This window comes from Biomphalaria glabrata, chromosome 1 (genome assembly GCF_947242115.1).
Source record: "Biomphalaria glabrata chromosome 1, xgBioGlab47.1, whole genome shotgun sequence".
In the NCBI taxonomy this organism is placed as follows: Eukaryota; Metazoa; Mollusca; class Gastropoda; family Planorbidae; genus Biomphalaria; species Biomphalaria glabrata.
The window spans coordinates 58,157,974-58,181,849 of record NC_074711.1 but is presented as its reverse complement, the minus strand read 5'-3'; the positions used below and the strand labels follow the sequence as shown (position 1 = coordinate 58,181,849).

At 39.1% G+C, this 23,876-nt stretch overlaps 1 protein-coding gene across 1 annotated transcript in view; it reads right to left on the bottom strand.

Moving 5' to 3' along the window:
- The window catches only part of LOC106068526 (uncharacterized), a 141,336-nt gene that overhangs the window by 27,940 nt on the left and 89,520 nt on the right, over nucleotides 1-23,876 (bottom strand). The window contains exon 2 of the mRNA XM_056004343.1: nucleotides 10,213-10,354. Within this exon, the coding sequence (XP_055860318.1) occupies nucleotides 10,213-10,313 (101 nt within the window). The 5' untranslated portion in view covers nucleotides 10,314-10,354. The remainder of the gene's footprint in view (nucleotides 1-10,212; nucleotides 10,355-23,876) is intronic.

The window sequence follows — 23,876 nt, the reverse complement described above, 5'->3', positions numbered from 1 at the left end:
TCAACTCACCAGTTCCGCCCCCCCCCCCCCATTTTAGTTTTTTTTTCTTTTTACTACTTGGCCAATGTCCATGTCCCCAGCCGGCGTATTGAATGTCCAAGATTCTAACAAGAGATGCGGGCCAGGGAGGATCCAAACAACTCGGAAATGGGGAATCGACTGGCAGAGATTTCTACTTCTATAAGATATTGAGCCCTGGTCTAGGATGACCCATGTGTCTGTGTGTGTGTGTGTGTCTGCGTGGGTGTGTCCGCATTCAGAACTTATGTGGCTGTATCACAAAAATCGTCAACGGCAGATGGAAAGTGATAGCCCCCACAGTACCAAGTAGAAGCCGTCTTTATCTGTGTGTGTGTGTGTCTATGTGAGTTTGTGTGCATTTGTCCACACGTGTGTCTGTATATGCGTGGTTTACTGGAGGGGGGGGGTACAGACTACGTAAATAACCAAACAAACTTCAGGTTTATTTTTTATTTAATGTAAGCTTGTTAGATTTAACGTCGTAGAATAATAGACAATTACTTCCACATTGTACACTATATATGGATAATTAATAAAGATTTCGGTTATTAAAAAGGTACTGAATGTATAAAACCCTCGAGTGAAAAATAAATTAGATTAGTGTACAAAAAAACAACAACTAACAGAGAGACAGAGCTGAATGCAATGTAATTGAAAAGATTAGTGACAGAAGTTATATTAAAGAGGCGTATGCATAGACGTGTTCAGTTGTATACATATCATATGCAATCAAATTGTGGGCCGAAACGTACGGTGATGCCAGAGCCAATTATGATACCCAGTCCGCCCCTGAGTCCAATTTATAGAAGCCAGAACACTTAACCAAAGGGAAAAGTTTTTTTCTTTTTTTTTTTAAGGGAAAAGTTTTATTTTGTTGAGGCTTTGAATGAGAGATTGGCCCCTTACAAAACAATTCGATCTATTCGAAAATCTATCTATCTATCTAGGGCAGTGGTTCCCAAACTTTTTTGTCTCGTAGACCCCTTGCCATCTTTTCTGGTTTTCAGTAGACCCCCTGCTTAGCTTTTGTTGCATTTTTGCATTAAAAAAACACACTAAATTCTAACATTAATGAGTCGAAGAGTGAAAAGTAATTTAAAGCTGCATTTTAAGTTAGAGAGATCTATCTTTTTTATGGATATAAATTCAAATATAAACCACTTAAAATAACAATTAATATTTATTACTGGAATCACCAAACACAGTGGAAATGTTTTAAATCTTTGTATGTTTGATCATTCGTTGCTACGGATATTATGTTTCTTATAGGACTTTGTTGTTCTATGAAGTAGTCTTTACACATTAAATAGTAATTCATTAAATAGCCTTAAATTAATTATCACTCTAATTTTTTTCGCAAAGAGCAGTTTCTCGTGTATTTCTTGATCTTTCACGTGTGGCTCAAATATTGGGTCCGCGTAATTGTTTTCAGAAGGGGCGAAGATAGAGGACAGGCGCCTAAACCAGTAAACTTCGGACAGGAGGGATTCATTAGCCAAGGCTGGCTACCCCACTCTGAAGTCTCTGCTGCCTTGCAGCTACATCCAACAGCGGAAAAGGCTTCAGGACTCAACTCTGAGGAAAAATCAGAAGCCGGCGACATTAGGAAGTTGGCGGCACACATTGCTACATTCTGCCAGAGCCTGATCCCAAACTGAGTATGTCGTTTGCAAAGAATTACACTAGAAGCTTATAATGTTATAACTAATAGCTCCGATGTGATCCTGAATTGTATTTTGCTTAAAGAAGTTCTTTTAGTAATATAAGATGTAGGTTTGTGTAAAAGAGTGTAGGCTACTTGTGTCTCTGTGACTGTAGGCTACTTGTGTCTCTGTGACTGTATGCTACTCGTGTCTCTGTGACTGTAGGCTACTTGTGTCTGTGTGACTGTATGCTACTTGTGTCTCTGTGACTGTAGGCTACTTGTGTCTCTGTGACTGTATGCTACTTGTGTCTCTGTGACTGTATGCTACTTGTGTCTGTGTGACTGTATGCTACTTGTGTCTGTGTGACTGTAGGCTACTTGTATCTGTGTGACTGTATGCTACTTGTGTCTCTGTGACTGTATGCTACTTGTGTCTGTGTGACTGTAGGCTACTTGTGTCTGTGTGACTGTAGGCTACTTGTGTCTCTGTGACTGTAGGCTACTTGTGTCCTTGTCACTACACGTTTTGTTTTTCATTTCTCTGTCTATCAACATTGTGTCACTGTGACTGTGTTTTTCTGTTAGCGTGACTGCGTTTCTGTCACTATTTAACTGCCACATGTCTTTCTGTCCCTGTGTCTTTCTGTCACCGTGTCTCTGTCACTGTGTGTTTTGTCACTGTGTCTCTGTGATTGTGTGTCTCTGTCACTGTATGTTTCTGTCACTGTGTGTTTCTTTAATTGTGTGTTTCTGTCACTGTGTCTCTGTGATTGTGTGTCTCTGTCACTGTGTTTCTGTCACTGTATGTTTCTGTCACTGTGTGTTTCTTTCACTGTGTGTTTCTTTCACTGTGTCTCTGTGATTGTGTGTTTCTGTCACTGTGTGTTTCTGTCACAGTGTCTCTGTGATTGTGTGTCTCTGTCACTGTGTGTTTCTGTCACTGTATGTTTCTGTCACTGTGTGTTTCTTTCACTGTGTGTTTCTTTCACTGTGTCTCTGTGATTGTGTGTTTCTGTCACTGTGTGTTTCTGTCACTGTATGTTTCTGTCACTGTGTGTTTCTTTCACTGTGTGTTTCTTTCACTGTGTCTCTGTGATTGTGTGTCTCTGTCACTGTGTGTTTCTGTCACTGTATGTTTCTGTCACTGTGTGTTTCTTTCACTGTGTGTTTCTGTCACTGTGTCTCTGTGATTGTGTGTTTCTGTCACTGTGTCTCTGTGATTGTGTGTTTCTGTCACTGTGTGTTTCTGTCACTGTGTCTCTGTGATTGTGTGTTTCTTTCACTGTGTGTTTCTGTCACTGTGTCTCTGTGATTGTGTGTTTCTGTCACTGTGTCTCTGTGATTGTGTGTTTCTTTCACTGTGTGTTTCTGTCACTGTGTCTCTATGATTGTGTGTTTCTGTCACTGTGTCTCTGTGATTGTGTGTTTCTGTCACTGTGTGTTTCTGTCACTGTGTCTCTGTGATTGTGCGTTTCTGTCACTGTATGTTTCTGTCACTGTATGTTTCTGTCACTGTATGTTTCTGTCACTGTATGTTTCTGTCACTGTATGTTTCTGTCACTGTGTGTTTCTGTCACTGTATGTTTCTGTCACTGTGTGTTTCTGTCACTGTATGTTTCTGTCACTGTGTGTTTCTGTCACTGTATGTTTCTGTCACTGTGTGTTTCTGTCACTGTATGTTTCTGTCACTGTGTGTTTCTGTCACTGTGTGTTTCTGTCACTGTATGTTTCTGTCACTGTGTGTTTCTGTCACTGTATGTTTCTGTCACTGTGTGTTTCTGTCACTGTATGTTTCTGTCACTGTATGTTTCTGTCACTGTGTGTTTCTTTCACTGTATATTTCTGTCACTGTGTCTTTCTATCACAGTGTCTATGTGACTGTGTTTCTGTAAATCAGGACTTAAAGGCCTGTAAATCAATACGTGAAGGCCTGTAAATCAGAACTTAAAGGCTTGTAAAGCAAAACGTGAAGGCCTGTAAATCAGGAAAGGCCTGTAAATCAAAATTTGAAACCCTGTATATCAAAACGTGAAGGCCTATAAATTTCAAGGCGTGTAAAATCAAGCCAAATCTTAGGGGCCCTAAAGCCTGTAAATCAAAACTTGTAGGCCTGTAAATCAAAACTTGAACAAACCTATTCATGACTGTGACGTCAATGCTTCTAGTCTGAACATTTAAAGAAAAAGATAACATTTCAACGTGTCCACCTATTTCTAGTCACTAAAAGGTCTCGATTTCATTATTGCTTCTTTTGTCATTTTCATCCTCTCTATTTTGACGTCTGGAAACAAATCTAGGTCACGTTTGCTATCTCAGCATTGTATTGAAGAGTTGTTACGAAATTCTAATAGTTGGGAATCTTTAAAAAAAACTAAATCAAGTTTTCTGTGTATTTTTTTTAAAGACCATTCAAGGGAAGTAAGGCGAAACAAACGTTTGTCTTGGAGTTTATACGTTGTTACCAGAAATCGGAGTATATTTGCAGTTTTGTTCATTTCTTCTATCTGAAATCACAAAACTCCGTCTGTCTGGGTGAATTTTTAAATTTCTTTTTCCCCCATTTCCCATTCTCGTATCAAGTTGAAACCTTACACAATTATAAATTGTCTAAGACAACACATGAATCAAAATAAAAAACAGTTAACCAATTAGATAATCAATTGCTACATTCCAAATTGCATTATCTAGAAAAGGGGACATGAACCTACCAATATTGAGAGATACTGGGACAATAGTAGGTTCACTCCCTTTCACCCAATATTGACATTTTTTAGAGAAATATTTTTAGATTTTGTTTGTTTCTATTTTTTACACTTTGCCCGTAGGAAAGATTATATGCAAACATCATTGATGATTTAGGATGTCAAGGCATTGTTTATATTTAGAATTCCTCAAGCTTTAATCAAATATATCCAACCCACTTCTTTTGATCCTAGTGGCACTCATCGTGAACATATGTAATGCCCAATTTTCACTAATGCCAGACTGAACCTTAGAATAATGGATAAAAATGAAGATATATAAAAATTCTTCATACGCTCCAAATTCAGCGGTGACTTGTTTTTAATCGTGAGCATATTCATATTTGATACAATTACTGCGGGTCACATAATTGCCTCCTCCCCCCCCCCCCACACCAAAAAAAAAATGGAATTAAAATCATTTGACGTCATTGTGAACTGTGGGCACTTGTTTCGAGGGTACGGATAACACAACCTTACGGGATGAATGCTGCCTGAGGACCATAGTTTGGGGATCACTTCCTATGCTGATTAGGGCCGGAGCTGGCTTTAAACCCTTATGCGATATGTAGAAATGTGTCACACGTCATAGGACAGTAAACACAAGAATGTTCCGTACGCTGAATGTAGGAACTAGCGAAACAAATCTCTTTGCTTTGAAAGTGTCACTAGAAAATGCCGATCATGTCTTTCAAAGCTGCATTTCAGTCAGTTATGATAGGACCTGGCAAAAGCGAGGCTTTACATCGCTTTATGGTGTAGGTGTCTGCATCGATTTACTAACAGGTCTTGTTGTCGACTTCGATATTAGATCTAAGTACTGCCATGCATGCCACAGACAGAAAGCTGAGAGCATGAACGCAACTGACCTCGCAGTTTGGAAAGAACAGCATGATTGCTGTACTAATCACCACAAATCCAGCAAGTCTATGGAACAGGACAGTGCTGTAATTCTGTGGAATCGTTCTGTGGCAAAATATAATTTTAGATATGTGGAGATGCTGAGTGATGGAGATTCTTCTGCTTTTAAAGCTGTGCTTGAGTCTAAGCCATATGCTGATAAAGCTGTTACTAAACTTGACTGTATCAATCATGCCCATAAACGTATGGGGACAGCGCTTCGAAAACTTGCCAAAGAAAGCCATCTTGGTGGCAGAGGAGTTGGCAGGTTAACAGAAAAAAAAGTGACAGTTTGCAAAATTTTTATCGTGGTGCTATAATAGACAATATTCCAGATGTGTCCAAAATGAGGAATGCTGTTTGGGCAGGATTATACCACTCCATGTCTACAGATACTGAACACCATCATCGACAATGTCCATTAGGAGAAAATAGTTGGTGCTGGTACCAACAAGCTGTTTCGTTGGGAGTCTTGGGACAAGACCCTGACAGCCACTCTAATCATAAGGCATCAACGTTTTTGTCTCTAGAGGTGGCTCACAAGCTAATTCCAATTTATCGAAGAATGTCAGATGAGTCCTTGCTTCAACGAATGGCTCATGGTGGTACTCAAAACAACAACGAAAGCCTTAATACTATGATTTGGGCGAGATGTCCTAAAACAAGTTTCATGGGACTTGGCAGAGTGAAAGGCAGTGTTGCTAGAGCTGTGTCATTATTTAATGCTGGCGCCAATGAATTAATTAACGTGATGAATAAGATGCATATTGATGTTTCTTATGTAACATTAAATAATTTTAAAAAGGTCAATGATAAAAGAATTATTCAGTCTGACACTACTAGCCAAGAGGATTATAGAAAAAGAAGAAAGACTGTTTCTTTAACTCGGTTTGAAAAAGTCAGAGAGGAATTGGCCAAAGATGGGAATGTATATGGTGCTGGTGCTCATTAGCAATACTACTGTCAATATTTTTTTGTATTATATAATTTTTTTTTGTTATTATTCATTATTGTTAGAGCATATTGACAGTTTAGCTGCTGTTTTAATTATTTGAAACAAAAATGTAATAACTAATTTGTAGCAAAATTTAAACAACACCATCTGATTATGTTTATGTAAATAATATAGATCAACAAACTTTTTCAAATATATTCTGATACCTTAATTCAAGAGAAAATGTTAGCAAGTTTTTTCTAAAATGATAATTATATATATTTAAGCTATATAAAGAACTCCCTAGATGAATAGTAGAGATATAACAGAACTACTGAACAGTCATCATGAGTTTCAGATTTTGAGTTTAGCGCTTTTTTCTTATTTGACATTGTTATATATATGACATTTTTGTTCATTTTAATCTTCTGTAAACTTCAAGCAAGCTCTTTTCTTTAATATTTAATATTTATTGTTGCAAATTGTTTGGGTTTTTAGATTGCACACCTGTACATCCTACATTCTTATCAAGTTTTTTTTTCTTTATGGTTGCTAAATGTTATACCCGGTATATAATATATTATTTTATAATGTAATCTGGATGGAATATACTAAATAGCTATTTTTAAAAGCTACTATACTAAATTGTAAATAACATATATTTGCTATTCAGTGATTTTCTGAATAAATTTTTATAATTGAATTTTTTTTTTTTTTTTTTTTTATTTTTCTTTTTTTGTATTTTTGTATATATCTCTATCTGCCAAACGCTAAGGCTCTGAAACTACTTTTGGAACTTATTTGATATTTGGCATAATTATTTTGTACATATATATCTACATATGCATGCAAAAACTTTTTGATATTTGCGTAAGTTGGATTTTTGTTTGAAATACTACTCTGTAATACAATTGCGTACAAGTTACGTTTTATTTTCCCAATTAGTTGCTATATTTATATGAAATTTAGAATATGCCCTTTACTAAATATAGCTTTTTTTATTATGTTTTCAGATACTTATTATACTAACCTATAAATTACATGCATGTTATCTAGTATTTTCCAGACAAAATTTGTGTAATTGAATTTTTTTTTTTTTTTTCATTTTCTTCTTTTTTTGTTTTTTGTATTATATCTCTATCTGCCAAACTCTAAGGCTCTGAAACTACTTGAGCTACATACTTCATATTTGGCATACTTATTCTGTACATAGATATCTACAAACGCATGCAGAAACTTTTTGATATTTGAAGTAGTTTTTTTTGTTTTAGCGTTTCAATATTTAGAATTATGAAATATTTATGTACTTTTCAAGGTTGCAACACTAAAAAAAATCATTAAAAAAAGACAATAAAAGATAACAATATTTCCCTTCATGCGTTTTTAATACTTGTCATGTATGACATTTGTGTGTAAAAATTATTAATTTATCTTAAGTATTTTTTGAGTTATAAGCTTTTAATTATAGTTTGTTTGGCGGCCATCTTGGATTGTTTCCATGACAACCAGTAAAGTTATAAAGTCAAAAACTATATTTTTTCAATTTTTTAATTAAGTACTCTTAAGATAATATAAAATATTTAGTCTAAATGGAGAACTTTTTTTTTTCCTTCTTTCCGACTCGTATGTCCCCTTAAGTAGTGGCCCGAACAAGACTCTGGCCCCAAACAGCCCCTTGAGATGAAATATAGTATGGAGAACTGACCTGGAAACCACTGCGCAGTTCATTGCAGATAAAGCACTAGCTACATGAACCTCCCCCCCCCCCCCTCTTTGCCACACCTCATCATGAACATGAGAACGCAGAAAATCATATAAGTGCTGGATTTACATATAGGAAACACACATAAGTCATAGATTAGGATTCTCCCCCAACACAACCTATAGCTTATGTTCGCCCCCCCCCCCCATACAAGCCAAATCTTAGGATCTTAGGGGCCCACCTAACACAAGCTATAGCTTAGGGGCACCCCCCAACACAAGCTTTAGCTTAGGGCCGCCCCCCCCCAAAAAAAAAAAACAAGCCAAATCTTAGGGGCCTACATAACACAAGCCATAGCTTAGGGGCACCCCCCAACACAAGCTATAGCTTAGGGCACCCCCCCCCAACACAAGCCATAGCTTAGGGCCCCCCACACCCACAACACAAGCTATAGCTTAGTGCCGCCCCACCCCTTTATAGAAATAATTAGCACTGATATATATCTTGATTTATGAAGGGCTTTAAAAGGACCCCCATATCTCAAAGATCTTAGGGCCCTTTCAAGTCTAAATCTGGCACTATGAACACATCTTATATCTTTAATATCTTGTAGCCCAATCCTCATGTCCTGTAAACTTCACTTTTGTATGTGACAAACAGACACCAAGGATAACACGTGGACAGTACAATGACCTTGTTAACTTTCACCGAAAACAAAAAAGTCAAGCATTCCTTCTAATAGATTTAGAAAAGTCTTAAAATTTGAACAAATAAAATCTACAAATCTGGTATACGCCATAAGCGCTTTACCACTGGAACTCCTCATCATGACGTCACATGTAAGGGGAGAACAATAATATCTTGTGAACTGCTCAAATATAGTCTCTAACGTTCTCATGTCCCTTTAGTGTACACTCTTGTATGTACTTTAAAACAAGCCAATGCTACTTTGCCATTAGAGAATTAAACTGCTAAGTCGATATGAAACTGTTGACTAGGTTCGGGGTCAGGTAAACACACACACGTGCGTAATGAAGCACACGGCATAAGGGCGACAACACAACACCGCAATCAATGATGTGGAGGGGGGGGGGAGAGAAAAATATTATTCTGTCTGTAAATGTCAGGACAACTTGCTCTGCGATACAAAATTATAAGAAAACATAATGAGACCGGTCTCTCTGGGTGGAATGAGCACTGTGCTATTGTCATTGGCAATAATATTGACATTGACATTCATATTGACATTGGCATTAATATTGGCACGAGCATTGATATTAAGATTAATATTGACATTGACATCGGGACTGACATTGATATTGACAGACGCTGGCATCGACATTGGTCTTGACATATTGACATTAATATTGTCATTGACATAGTCATTGACATTGGTATTGACAATGCCATTTATATAGACATTGACATTGGCGTTGGTACTGACATTGTTCCTGGCATTGATATTGACATTTCATTTTGACATTTACGTTGGCAATGACATTGACGATGACATTTGTGTTATCATTTTGAGCAACAATGTGTATACGTCATTTAATGTTGCTGACATGTGACTCTAGTCGTCGTCTATATCAAGACATGACGTAATCCTGTTTTGTTTTCGCTATTTAGAACCAAGCGCTACATTGAGTGAAACTATTGCAGAATAAGGAAGACAATAACCTAAATCAGGTTAAACAAATTAGAAAGTAAACCCTCAACTCTACTGAACCTCATCCCGACTCCGAAAGCTAGAATTTGGTGAACTGATATATTTAAATACATGTTCTAATTTGTGTTCAGGACTCAATAATGACATTTTGTTACGGGATGGGGGTGGGGAGGGATTGAAAGTGTTAAAGCTGAGTGTGAAAGTGATTGAGACCGAACCAATAGGTTTCGGGTTCGAATCTTGGTGAAGCATTGGATTTTGAATTTCGAGATTTTTAGGAATCCCCAGAGTCCCCCCAACTATGATGGGTACCTGACATGAGTTGTGCTGACAACATGCATCCTCTTTTATTGTTAGCCAGAGATAGAACTGACCTTGACATCATCTGCACTAGAGTTCGCAAGGTCTGAAAGTGGTCACTTTGTGTTTACATTTGATTAGTCTCGAAAGAATGTAAATAAATATTAAATTTAATGACAAATTGTACAATTTCCCCTCGGGTAAATGATAGTACTCAATCACACCCCCACCGACCTATCATCTACACGACGCCCAGACATGAGATATCATTCTCGATAACTAAATCTGATGGTAACTGACCTTCTGGGCCACAATATAATCCCTTGGTACTCGGAAAGAGCATCGCTGTTTTCATCATCTGTGTACTTGCCTGTGACCACTTCTGTTCGGATGTCATCCATCGTGGTCAGTGCAGTGATGTTTGGACATCATACTAATGTGACTGAAATGTAGAACACGCCTTTGGTTAACTTAGTAGAAATTATTTTTATAATATCACAAAATAACACTTTTTAACTGTATGGTTCATCAGTTTTAAGGGGGTCTTAAATAATTAAGAGGTGCTTGTATCATTATTTTTAATTGTAGAAATTATCCTTCAGAGACGCTGGGGATGGATAGGCCAAACCCATCGCTGCATCCATCACAAGCGCTCACGTAGAACCCCCAAGGCAAGAAGAAAAGGGGACTGCCAAGAAATACATGGCGAGATTAGGAAGCAGATCCCAGACAGGCAAGACGTGGTGACACTTGGAAAGACTTGCACAGAATCGAGACGCCTCCAAGAAGCTGGTTTTTGTTGTATGCCCCAGACGAAGGAACACAGACAAAGATGAGATGAGTATTTTGCTTAAAACATGAGCCCCAAAAGAAATGATGTGGTCAAGTAAATGAACGTTGTGGTGGCTTTCATGTTCGAATATGTTGAAGGTGTTAGTATTCTACTGGAGGTCCCATCAAATATTGACCTTAATTTCCTACGCATTTTGAACTAAAATGTCTTAAATGAAGAATAAAAGCCACACGTGACAAACTTTCACGAAAAATTCAAACTTGTACAGTCGTGTCATTCAACAATTAATATATCAATTATGTAGTCATGACAAAATTATCGAAAGCTTTCTATTTGACCCATACGTTCCAGTGTTCAATTATCCTTAAAAAGAAAATTCATTAAACCAAAAAAAAAAACGTTTCCAATGCTATAAACCTTTTGTGTGTGTGTGTTTTGTTTTTTAAATCGAATTTCAAGAAGATATTTAAACAGCAGTAATGATTTTATAGAGACAGTCATCGTTTATTGAAATAGTGAACTCCCGTGGAATAATTAATTAACCCTATTTGAGGATTTTTTTTCTCCGGTTAATTCTCTTAACAATAGATTTTTTTTTATTAAAGGGATAAAAAATACAATAAAACTTTTAATAAAACTAATTTAATATCAATTATATTTTATTCAATAATTTTGCTGAATTCTCTTCCGGCTCTATTATAGTTGATTTATTTAGATACTTAGAAATCCTATAAAGTTTCCATTAGCAGTGTATTATTATGGAATCAGATTGGGGCGATTACTTACAATTCGGAATGATACCCCCACATTATTTTGGTGCACTTGTTCACCCATTTATTGGTCGGTTTCACGAACCCTTTTAAAAAATGAACATTTAGTATATAATAAGTTCAAGGAAATTTACACGTCGCCAAGGTGCACACTAAAGGAGAACTTGGGTCTCAGAATCAAATGGGGAAAGGAAAGAGGTATAACAGAGTTTAGGGATTCCTTTATAAATCTTCATTATAAGCACATTGCGTCCAAGGCTAGGGAAATAACCTATAGGCTCATTTTGTGCATGGCACCTATTAGGCGCAAGAAGTTTAATACTTTAGAAATCTGTTGTTAATGTAAACTATGTAACATGTCAGTGGAAGTGGAAGAGAAACATTTGTTTTTAGATTGTCCGTTGTTTTCTATTGTTAAAAATACAGTTACAAGTCTGTTAGATACTAATTGTGACTAAGATGTGGATGTAAATCTGGCGATCCTTTTAAACAAGGTTCCCAAATTACGTAATAAAGCTCTTGGGAATTTTAATCTCATTATCTTGGCAGAGTATTGGAAACTTAATTGGAATACTAGACTGAGAATTGTTGTGGAGAATAAAATGTTCCTTCCTGATGACCTTGACATTATGTTTAGACAAATTGTAGACTTTCAACTAGAGAGCTTTGAGGGAACGTAAAGGATGATATGGTCAAGGGAAAGTCATGGGTTTGTATAGTGGTGAATATATAAGTTTGCTTGGGGCTATATACATATGTATGTCAGTGTTTATATACTTGTATGTGAATGGAAAAGGTAGTTTGTGGGATACATATAGGTATATTTTTAGTATTACCGTAGTGGTTTTCTCATTGGAAATGTATTTGACTTAATGTAATTATATACATAAAAATAATGTTTGGCTTGTATTAGGAGGTATTTCTATGTGTTCTTGGGTAGTTACTTAATGTGTTGGACTGCGCCCTCAGAAGTCTTCGACACCTTGTTTTGAAGCCCTTTTGTTTATGTACTAGATAATTGTGTGTATATATTATATAAATGTTTGTCTTGTCTTGTAAGTGAAAGTATAATATGAATAAACCACACAAAAAAAAATAATTCTTGTATGTCCTACTTATTGTCTATCCCATGTAGTGAGAGGAAAGTGACGTTTAGATGTTTGTTTCAGAAAGTTGGAGCGGTGAAGGGTAAACTACGGCCCGCAAGAAGATTTAAACCGGCCTGTCACATTTTTTGTAATCTACACAAGTTTCTAAAAAGAGTTGAAATAGTTTGGAGACCGACTTTTTGGACTACTACTGTGTGCGTCAGTTGATTGGCTCAAGCAAAATAAATCTTTGTCCGGTGTTATTGTTTCTTGATGTCAATGATTATTTGAAGATGTAAGGGAACAATTCCATTGGACTCTATACCTGGAGTCACCGTAAAGGTTTTCAACAACTTCTATTTGCCAAAAGCTAGCAAAAAAAAAAGACTTGTCTTATTTCACCAGATAAATTCACTGACTGTTGAGAAAGAAGGTCCGTTTAGGAATTTTGGAGATCTAGATCACTGAGGTCGATTCGATGGCAAATTTGACATTCAAGACTTCCAGTGCTATTGAAAAAGATGTAGATAGTATTTTCAGTATGCCATTATGTGGATTGTAAGCTAGTGAAACTATACTCTCATCTAGGGTTCATTCAGCTTTAATCTAATAATCTTCTCTAAAAATTATTTTTAAATGTCTCGATATATGAGTTCCAAACGGCTTGTTGAAATCAAGTATCCCAATTGTAAAATTGTATGCTCAGGAAATCGGTACGATATACACATTGCATTTATCTGTTAGCATTTTTTTTTAAATAATGAAATATATATGTTACACAGCGATTGTTTTTCGTGTACAAACTGAACAGCTTTAAATTACAAAAGAACATTTTAGCAAATTTTTTATTCTGCTACGGTACAACATCTGCAGACATATGCAAATAACTTGTTGGTCCAAACTGCCCTTAGACAGTAAAAAAACACACACGCACAATCCTGTCAAGTTTGAATGAACTTTTTTCAACAAAGATGACACAAGTGGAAAAAAAATATAGGAGACAACCGCAATCCGCTCCATCAAAACTACTTCAAGTTTTCACAAAGCAGGTCAGAACAGAACGTTGTCAAAACTCTTTGGTTCCTGACTCCGTCAGACTGTATCGTTGACCAGGGAAAGGGAAAAAAAAGCCAGACTTTTGCGTTGTTTGTATTTCTCTTTTGTTTAATTTTTTTATATCAAAAAGAGTCCCTGTGTTTAAATAGATTTAGACTTGCTCATCAATACCTACGTCCCAATTTGAACCAAATTATAACGAAAATTATCAAGGCACACCATTACATCATTGCCTTATCATTACAGATAATACTAAATTTCTGTACTTTGTAAATAGAACAAATATATTTTGGCCCGCCAGACGTTTTCCTTAAAGTTTTTGGTCCGCTCATGAAAACGTTTGCTCATCACTGGTATAGAGAGAGACGAAACAAAGAGAGATAACTCGAGGTAGAGAGAAAGAGTCACAATACAAGGGAGATAAAGGGGGAAAATATTCTGAATTAGGGAGAATAGCTTTGTTAAACTAGACAACATTAGACTAGATTGAAAACCCTAAACTATGTGGGAGGGGGGGTTTGATTGCTACAGAAGAGTTTTCTCGGTCTCATGAAATGGATTTGTTGATCCTGTATGTTCCTTTATATGTCTGGACAAGAACAGTGGCGATAGGAAGTATAACGTAAGGTGAATTGGAGCAGTTTTAAATGCTCACAGTGCTCTTATAGTGATAAATCCTATATTAAGAAAAAAAAACGTATGGAAACCCAGTAAACCCAAGTAAAACCCTGTAAAACACGTAGAATGGCAATCTTCCTGTTTTTTTAGATAACATTCAACCTTCACCCGATAGAGAGAGAGAAGGTAATTAAAGACGTCGATAAACGGAAGGTGGCCGCAGTGTCCTGTCATTCTAATTGTATTACTGCCTCAAATATATGTCATGGCTGGAAGAGGCAATTTAATAAACATCAACAGTGCGGGGGAGTTTTGAGTTACAGTGACATTTAAGCAACAAATCCTGTACTCCATCACCTCAATCACACACCTGACTCAATCACACACCTCCCTCAGTCACTCACCTGACTCAATCACTCTCCTGGCTCAATCAATCTTTCACTTGAATCAATCATTCACATTACTCAATCACTTACCTCACTCAATCAATCACACACCTCAATCAATCTCTCAAAATTTCTTCACCGACACAAGTCCTACTCTTAAAGCTCAATTGTTTGTTGGGGGCACTACTGCTGATTATTTGATCACCTTGTAATTTTTTAACTAATACAAAGAATGGCAGAGCTTTACTTATTATGCAAATATTCATTCATTGTTAACACAGCAAGGTCACTGAAGCCATGTCAACAAGTAATACTACTTTGACCAGTTGCCTTAGAAGTTATTCATTCTGTACATAACAAAAGCAAAATGTGTTTTCTTTTCAAAATCACCGTTACAAAACAAACACGAGAGCCGCTCCAATGCCTGATGTCTCTGTAGGCGGAGTCTAGGCCAGGATAACCCGTTTAATTGCACATCTCTTCGAATTTCGCTTTATTGCACAATATTAGGAAATATCCCCAAGAACTGGTTAACTGGATTAACATTGTTTGCAAGACAACGAAGTGATTCTAGAAGTTCTGAATAATGTCAAACTCATTTCTATGGCCTGAACGGGAGAATTCGAAAACAATCTGCACACAGTCCTAGGAGAAAGAGAGTATTGCTAATTGAAACAAAAAATTCAGTGTCTTCGTTTTCGAAGTTTAAGGAAAAGTCAATTATGTCACGAGACCACTCAGACCCAGGTGCGACATGTATATTTAGCCCATCTCATGCAGATCAAGCCTTTGTCGTCCTGGGGTCTATTTAAGTTTTCGTTTCTAGCAAGGGCTTTTCTTTGTGTCTCAGATGTGTGTTTCTGTTGTCACCACGAGAAAAGGTGGGCGGATGGTTTGGTTGTGTAGGCTGAATAAGTTCTGTTGAAATCTCGAGATGGTCTGTCATAGTTCAAGTTAACGCTTTCTCTCCGTAATTATTGTCCATGTTCCAATGGAATCCTTCCTTTTGCTCATATGTATTTGGCTATCCTGTTTTGATTTACCTTCAATAACTTTTTTGTTTGTTCTCAGGAAATGTTTTATTTGGTATAGAATGAAAGAGAACTGTATGCTCTTTTAGCGCAATGAAAATTAAAGTTCATAATATCAATTTAATTTAATTTAATGGGGTCGAACTGACGTTGGTATCGTCAATTAGGAGAGAAAGAGTTAATAAGTACATATGTATAAGCTGAAGAGAGGGGACTAGGCCAGAGATAAAATGTTAAGTGTGAGTTATATCTTGTTTAAAATAGTATTTTATTCGTATTTATACATTGAAGTATAAGGCTTTGTATATTGTATAAATACAAATTGTATTCAGATTTGTTTGAAAAGAAGTTTGTTCAGGTTTATTTTCATTCCAATATAACACGTCTACACCTGTTTAGTTGTACTAGATGTTTGGAGCTACAAACCAACGACTACCTACGCTTGTTATGTTGTACTAGATTTCCGGAGCTACAAACCAACGGCCGCCTACGCTTGTTTAGTTGTACTAGATGTTTGGAGCTACAAACCAATGGCCGCCTACGCTTGTTTAGTTGTACTAGATGTTTGGAGCTACAAACCAACGACTGCCTACGCTTGTTTAGTTGAACTAGATGTTTGGAGCTACAAACCAATGGCCGCCTACGCTTGTTTAGTTGAACTAGATGTTTGGAGCTACAAACCAATGGCCGCCTACGCTTGTTTAGTTGTACTAGATGTTTGGAGCTACAAACCAACGACTGCCTACGCTTGTTTAGTTGTACTAGATGTTTGGAGCTACAAACCAACGACTGCCTACGCTTGTTTAGTTGTACTAGATGTTTGGAGCTACAAACCAACGACTACCTACGCTTGTTTAGTTGTACTAGATGTCCGGAGCTACAAACCAACGACTGCCTACGCTTGTTTAGTTGAACTAGATGTTTGGAGCTACAAACCAACGACTGCCTACGCTTGTTTAGTTGTACTAGATGTTTGGAGCTACAAACCAACGACTGCCTACGCTTGTTTAGTTGTACTAGATGTTTGGAGCTACAAACCAATGGCCGCCTACGCTTGTTTAGTTGAACTAGATGTTTGGAGCTACAAACCAATGGCCGCCTACGCTTGTTTAGTTGTACTAGATGTTTGGAGCTACAAACCAACGACTGCCTACGCTTGTTTAGTTGTACTAGATGTTTGGAGCTACAAACCAACGACTGCCTACGCTTGTTTAGTTGTACTAGATGTTTGGAGCTACAAACCAACGACTGCCTACGCTTGTTTAGTTGTACTAGATGTTTGGAGCTACAAACCAATGGCCGCCTACGCTTGTTTAGTTGAACTAGATGTTTGGAGCTACAAACCAACGACTGCCTACGCTTGTTTAGTTGTACTAGATGTTTGGAGCTACAAACCAATGGCCGCCTACGCCTGTTTAGTAGTACTAGATGTCCGGAGCTACAAACCATGATTGAGTAATCAAAGAGAATATAGCGCTTAATGCCCTTCCTTGTGATACTCCTACTCTTAAACATCACGTGCTAGAGATTCAAAGAAACAGAATATTACTGGCCTTACGAAATATAAAATTAGATGTACAATTTTTATATCTCAGCTAATTACCATTGTCTGGTTGGAAAGCAGGAAAAAAAACATAAAGACATTATTTGAAATGGACAAAAGAATAAAATAAAGTTTGTTAGGATGAGAGCAGAGGTTCTAAAATAGTAAATTTTAGGTACCCACTTTTTACTTCAAATTATTTCTAGCTAAGATCAATTAAAATAATTAGGAAATCATTACCGGGAAAAGTAGGAAACTGTAAGAGAAGAGTTAGGAGAATTCTAGATGTTTACATTTCTCCCGCCACTGAGAGCTCAGTTACATCTTATTGAGAACTTCTGGATTGAAACGAGCCTGGGTTTAATTTTTCATCCTATGTTATAGGACCAGCAACAAAATCAATGTTATTATTGAGTCACGTTGTTAATGGTCGGTGAGAAATGTAAATAGAACAGCACGTCAGAACAAGATGATAGAACAGCACGTCAGAACAAGATGATAGAACAGCACGTCAGAACAAGATGATAGAACAGCACGTCAGAACAAGATGATAGAACAGCACGTCAGAACAAGATGATAGAACAGCACGTCAGAACAAGATGATAGAACAACACGTCAGAACAAGATGATAGAACAGCACGTCAGAACAAGATGATAGAACAGCACGTCAGAACAAGATGATAGAACAGCACGTCAGAACAAGATGATAGAACAGCACGTCAGAACAAGATGATAGAACAGCACGTCAGAACAAGATGATAGAACAGCACGTCAGAACAAGATGATAGAACAGCACGTCAGAACAAGATGATAGAACAGCACGTCAGAACAAGATGATAGAACAGCACGTCAGAACAAGATGATAGAACAGCACGTCAGAACAAGATGATAGAACAGCACGTCAGAACAAGATGATAGAACAGCACGTCAGAACAAGATGATAGAGCAGCACGTCAGAACAAGATGATAGAACAGCACGTCAGAACAAGATGATAGAACAGCACGTCGGAACAAGATGATAGAACAGCACGTCAGAACAAGATGATAGAACAGCACGTCAGAACAAGATGATAGAACAGCACGTCAGAACAAGATGATAGAACAGCACGTCAGAACAAGATGATAGAACAGCACGTCAGAACAAGATGATAGAACAGCACGTCAGAACAAGATGATAGAACAGCACGTCAGAACAAGATGATAGAACAGCACGTCAGAACAAGATGATAGAACAGCACGTCAGAACAAGATGATAGAACAGCACGTCAGAACAAGATGATAGAACAGCACGTCAGAACAAGATGATAGAACAGCACGTCAGAACAAGATGATAGAACAGCACGTCAGAACAAGATGATAGAACAACACGTCAGAACAAGATGATAGAACAGCACGTCAGAACAAGATGATAGAACAGCACGTCAGAACAAGATGATAGAACAGCACGTCAGAACAAGATGATAGAACAGCACGTCAGAACAAGATGATAGAACAGCACGTCAGAACAAGATGATAGAACAGCACGTCAGAACAAGATGATAGAACAGCACGTCAGAACAAGATGATAGAACAGCACGTCAGAACAAGATGATAGAACAGCACGTCAGAACAAGATGATAGAACAGCACGTCAGAACAAGATGATAGAACAGCACGTCAGAACAAGATGATAGAACAGCACGTCAGAACAAGATGATAGAACAGCACGTCAGAACAAGATGATAGAACAGCACGTCAGAACAAGATGATAGAACAGCACGTCAGAACAAGATGATAGAACAGCACGTCAGAACAAGATGATAGAACAGCACGTCAGAACAAGATGATAGAACAGCACGTCAGAACAAGATGATAGAACAGCACGTCAGAACAAGATGATAGAACAGCACGTCAGAACAAGATGATAGAACAGCACGTCAGAACAAGATGATAGAACAGCACGTCAGAACAAGATGATAGAACAGCACGTCAGAACAAGATGATAGAACAGCACGTCAGAACAAGATGATAGAACAGCACGTCAGAACAAGATGATAGAACAGCACGTCAGAACAAGATGATAGAACAGCACGTCAGAACAAGATGATAGAACAGCACGTCAGAACAAGATGATAGAACAGCACGTCAGAACAAGATGATAGAACAGCACGTCAGAACAAGATGATAGAACAGCACGTCAGAACAAGATGATAGAACAGCACGTCAGAACAAGATGATAGAACAACACGTCAGAACAAGATGATAGAACAGCACGTCAGAACAAGATGATAGAACAGCACGTCAGAACAAGATGATAGAACAGCACGTCAGAACAAGATGATAGAACAGCACGTCAGAACAAGATGATAGAACAACATTATAGTCTCAAGTTTTACATTCCAGACCTTGCGATCTATAGGACAGATGATGTTAAGGTCATCTGTTTCTATGGCCAATAGGTAACGACCAAGGTGTCATGTGGCCAGCACAACGACCAATCGCCTTTACTTTCCCCAACTAAAGTCATGACTGTCATGTACACATTAGAGTTGGGTGGACTCTAAAAATCCCGAAATTCAAAATCCAGGTCTTCACCGAGACTTGAACCCAGTATCCCAGGTTCGGAAGCCGAGCGCTTAACTACTCAGCCAGTCAATTTATGAGTGAAAAACTCCGTGTAAACTTTCTCTAAAGCTTGTGATTTCTTATCAATCAGGCGCTGTTGCACTTTCCATATTCTTTCTGCTTCTGTTGTCTATGGCATCTGCAATCTGAGAGCCTTCCTTGATGCTCGCTATCCATGTGGATCTATCCAGTGCTACTTTTTGCCAAATGTTTGTGTCAATTTTGAAGAGCTTCATGTCTATTTTGCATACATCCGTATACCATAAAGTGGAGGACCAGCGGAGCTCCTGCCTTCTGTTAGATGACTATTCAGAATGTCTTGTGGAAGTCGACCTTGTGGTATTCTATGTACATGACCAAGGGCCAAGGCAGCTAAGGACGTCTGCTGTCTTCTACTAATCACAGAGCCAGGATGTCCTGGCACCCTGCTCTTCGCAGCACTGCCTCCTTGGTTACCACCTTATTGTACTAATGTGTTAACTTACATTTTCCTAAAGAGTTAATGTGTTGAAGTGATAAAGTGTTTATGTTTTATTTTCTTCAGGTGCTAACGTGTTTGATGTGCTAATGTGCTTAACGGCTGATGTGCTAATGGGGTGAAGTGTTAATGTTTTTAAAGCGCTAATGTTTGATGTGTTATTGTGTTGACTTACTTATGAATTAAAGTACTCACGTGGATGTGTCAGTGTGCAAATCGTTGAAATGCTGATGTATTGAAAAGCCAATGTATTAAAGAGCTAATTTGTTCAACTATTTGTGCACTGTGCCCATGTCCTGATGTATTGAAAAGCCAATGTATTAAAGAGCTAATTTGTTCAACTATGTGTGCACTGTGCCCATGTCCTGATGTGTTACTGCGTTGGTACTATTTTATGTTGTCTTCCCACCAAGTTGCCGATGTGTTTAGTGTGTATGTGTGTTTAGTGTGTATGTGTGTATGTGTGTTTAGTGAGTATGTGTGTTTAGTATGTTTAGTGTGTATGTGTGTTTGCTTTCGTTTTTCTGTTGTAGGCCTAATGAGTTGTTGCGTAATGCCACTTTAATTTGCCGTTTTTTTTTCTAAAGTTCCCGCCAATACAATCCAACGATACAATGTATAATTTAATCACTGAATTAACGTGAGACTATTTTTACCTCCCAGGTCAAAGGGCTTCATCTATTAATCTTCGGGGGACATCGGTCAGGCGGAAATTGAAAGTTTTGTTTATGTTAAGTAATTTAGTTGAAAGAGAAAACTTAATGAAGCGTGAATCCCTGGTTTCAGTAGGATTTGTGTGTTTCTAGCTTCATCAACATTACATGACTCAGTTTCTTAGAGCTTATAGTAGGGACGTTCAGAGTTATAAAATACATTTAACAATGGAAATATTACATAAGAAATCATAACAAGCCCTTCCCTGTTAGGCACTAGCTGGCAAGAGGGACACCGGTGATATAGTTCTTGTGGAGTCTCAATCCCCAAAATCTAATATCTGTAGTGGGCACAGTAGGGCGGGTGGCCGGCTACCGTGGGCACAAGGTTACTGCGGGCAGAGCTGATCTGCCGTGGGCAGCGTAGTTGACAGGATATGTCCAGTGAGTTGCAGAGGGTTGGCGTAGCTATGACGTCTCACACAGATCTGAATCTATAGGGACGTCGCACCTAATAGCTTGACAGGTGGGCTGTCGAATAGGCGGGCAATGCCGATAGAGCCACGTAGTAGAGTTGAGTAGATCTCAGTAGGCAAGTGCAGCGCTGAATAGCACTAAGCACAGATGCAGGTAAATAGATCGTTGATCCAATAAATAAATAGGCAGGTAAATAGGCAATAGGCAGACACCTGAGGGAGGCACCAGGTATTCCTCTAGGAGTGAGAATAAATGATATAGTCCAGGCTCGATCGACAGCGATAGAGGAGTGAAAGGGTCTGGCTTGATTTGAATCTACTTATATATGCCTGGGAAATGTGGGCGGACACAGGAAACGTCCTAGGCTAAGAATTAGCTTACACGTGGGTGAAGTCCGACAAGCGTCACACCTTGGAGTGCCACGCGGTGTATTGACCCGTGTAATCTCTTAGATCAAAGAGAGACGTGGGGGGAAGAGTGATCTACATTCCACCCAAGGGGGGGGGGTCAATCGCGGCGGACATCCGCGGATAAGACTGAAGAGAACGTGTCTATCTTTGCCCCGGTCAAGGGCAGATAAATGAAAGGACTGGCCTAATTTTCTCCAAGGTGGTGGACTAAATCTAGCCTGGAGAGGAAAAGGTGGCGCGGGTGAAGAAATTGGGGTTAGGACGGGGAAATAATTAAAATAAAATAAATAAATGATGAAAAATAATAATTAATGCTGTGATAATTTAGAGTGACTCTGACAGCGAGTTTTTGACTTGTCACATACGCCGCCGCCAAGATGGATCTATCGCAGAAAGATCCATAAAGTGCGAGCAGACTGATGTCACCCTAACTTTAAGATCAGTTGTTATCACAGCATTAGAAAAAAAAAATCTGGAAAAATAAGGGGTAGCCATGCCAGGAGGAGAGTCTGTCCAAGTCTGTCCGTGGTCTACTTTCCGTCCCTGATTATGTTGTCACCTGGGTGAAACATGTGGGGCTGCTCGGGAGAGTAGATTGGGCGATTGGATGAGTTATATTTCCTTCCTGGGGCGGATTGGGGAGGGTGATAGGGGCTTAGGCGGGGCGCCCAAGGCACGTGTGCCCGTTGGGGCTTACCTCCGAAGCCGCTGTGAGGCGCTTCTTCACGAGAGTAAGTAGTCAGCTTACCTCGGTATCGTCTGACTTGATCAATGTCAGGGAAGAGTGGCCTGATAAAGAATGTGGAGTTCTGCCTGAGAACGTCCCCACGAGTGCGATAATCTGGCTTACATCGTGGCTTCCTGACACGGTTAATGCCAGGGGAAGGTTGATATTGAATGGTGGCTGAGGAGCCAGGGTGAGAAGAGTTTTCACGAGCGCGAGGGTTCGGCTTACCTCGTGACTTCCTGACACTATAAATGCCAGGGGGATGTTGATTCGAAATGGTGGCTGAGGAGCCATGAAGAGGAGTGAGTCCACGAGAGCAAGGTTTCATCTTACATCGGGGCATTCTGACACTATCAATGTCAGAGGAATGTTGCCTTATTTTGGCTGAGTAGCCTGGGTCAAGTAAACCCTCACGAGCGCGGGTATACGACTTAACTCGTGACTTCCTAGCAGTATCAATGCCAGGGCGGAGTGGTTTGAGCTTTGCTGATGAGTCGGGACTATGCGGGTTAGTGTGGCGACCAGGGCTTCCAACTGGCTGGTTGCGGCCACCTTTCTGCTCCGTCGATCTACCGACGGGCAGAGAGAAGAATGGTTTATTGACTACTCCAAGAGGGACATATTTGGAGCCTAGAATGAAGTCATATACTGGCGTGTCCATGACGGCGGCGTCAATGGTACCATGTACGTATCTGCACTCCACGTGGACCCTAGCAATAGGAAGAACCTTTGGAGGAATCTCACGGTCAAGGGACTGAATCGTCACAGTTCTATCTGTGAGATCAGCCGGATCAACCAGTGCTTTGCAGATAACTGAACTTACCGCACAGCCTGTGTCAAATAGGGACAGGACGTACCGTCCGTTAACCAGAATCTTCTCTATCCCGGGGGAAGAGGAGACAGGGTGAGGAAGTGCCGGTAGGACTTCCGTTTTCGTAGGGCCAAGGGCAGTGTGTTCAGGGGCCACAGTCAGTGTTGATATGACGTATGGGTCGCCCGCTGTTCTATCAGTACGTGTTTGCTGATTAGACACAGAGGGTTTGGGGACCGCGGTCATTACTGAAATGCGCTGTGAGGCCTGCTGCTTTTGGCGGTTGGGTTTGTGGCTACGCATGCTGTCGTTGCAGTCACGGTAGGCACGGTTAGTTTTGTTGCCACGCGTGCTGTTGTTGCAGTCACGGTGGGCTTGGTTGTTCTGGTTATGACAAGGCTTACGTGCTGGGTAGTTGCAGTCTTTGTGCGCGGCTGGCTGTTGGATTGGTGCTTTGTGGTGCTGAGGTTTAGCAGATGGAGTGGGTGGGCGAGGAGGAGCAAGTTTGCTAGGAGAAGTG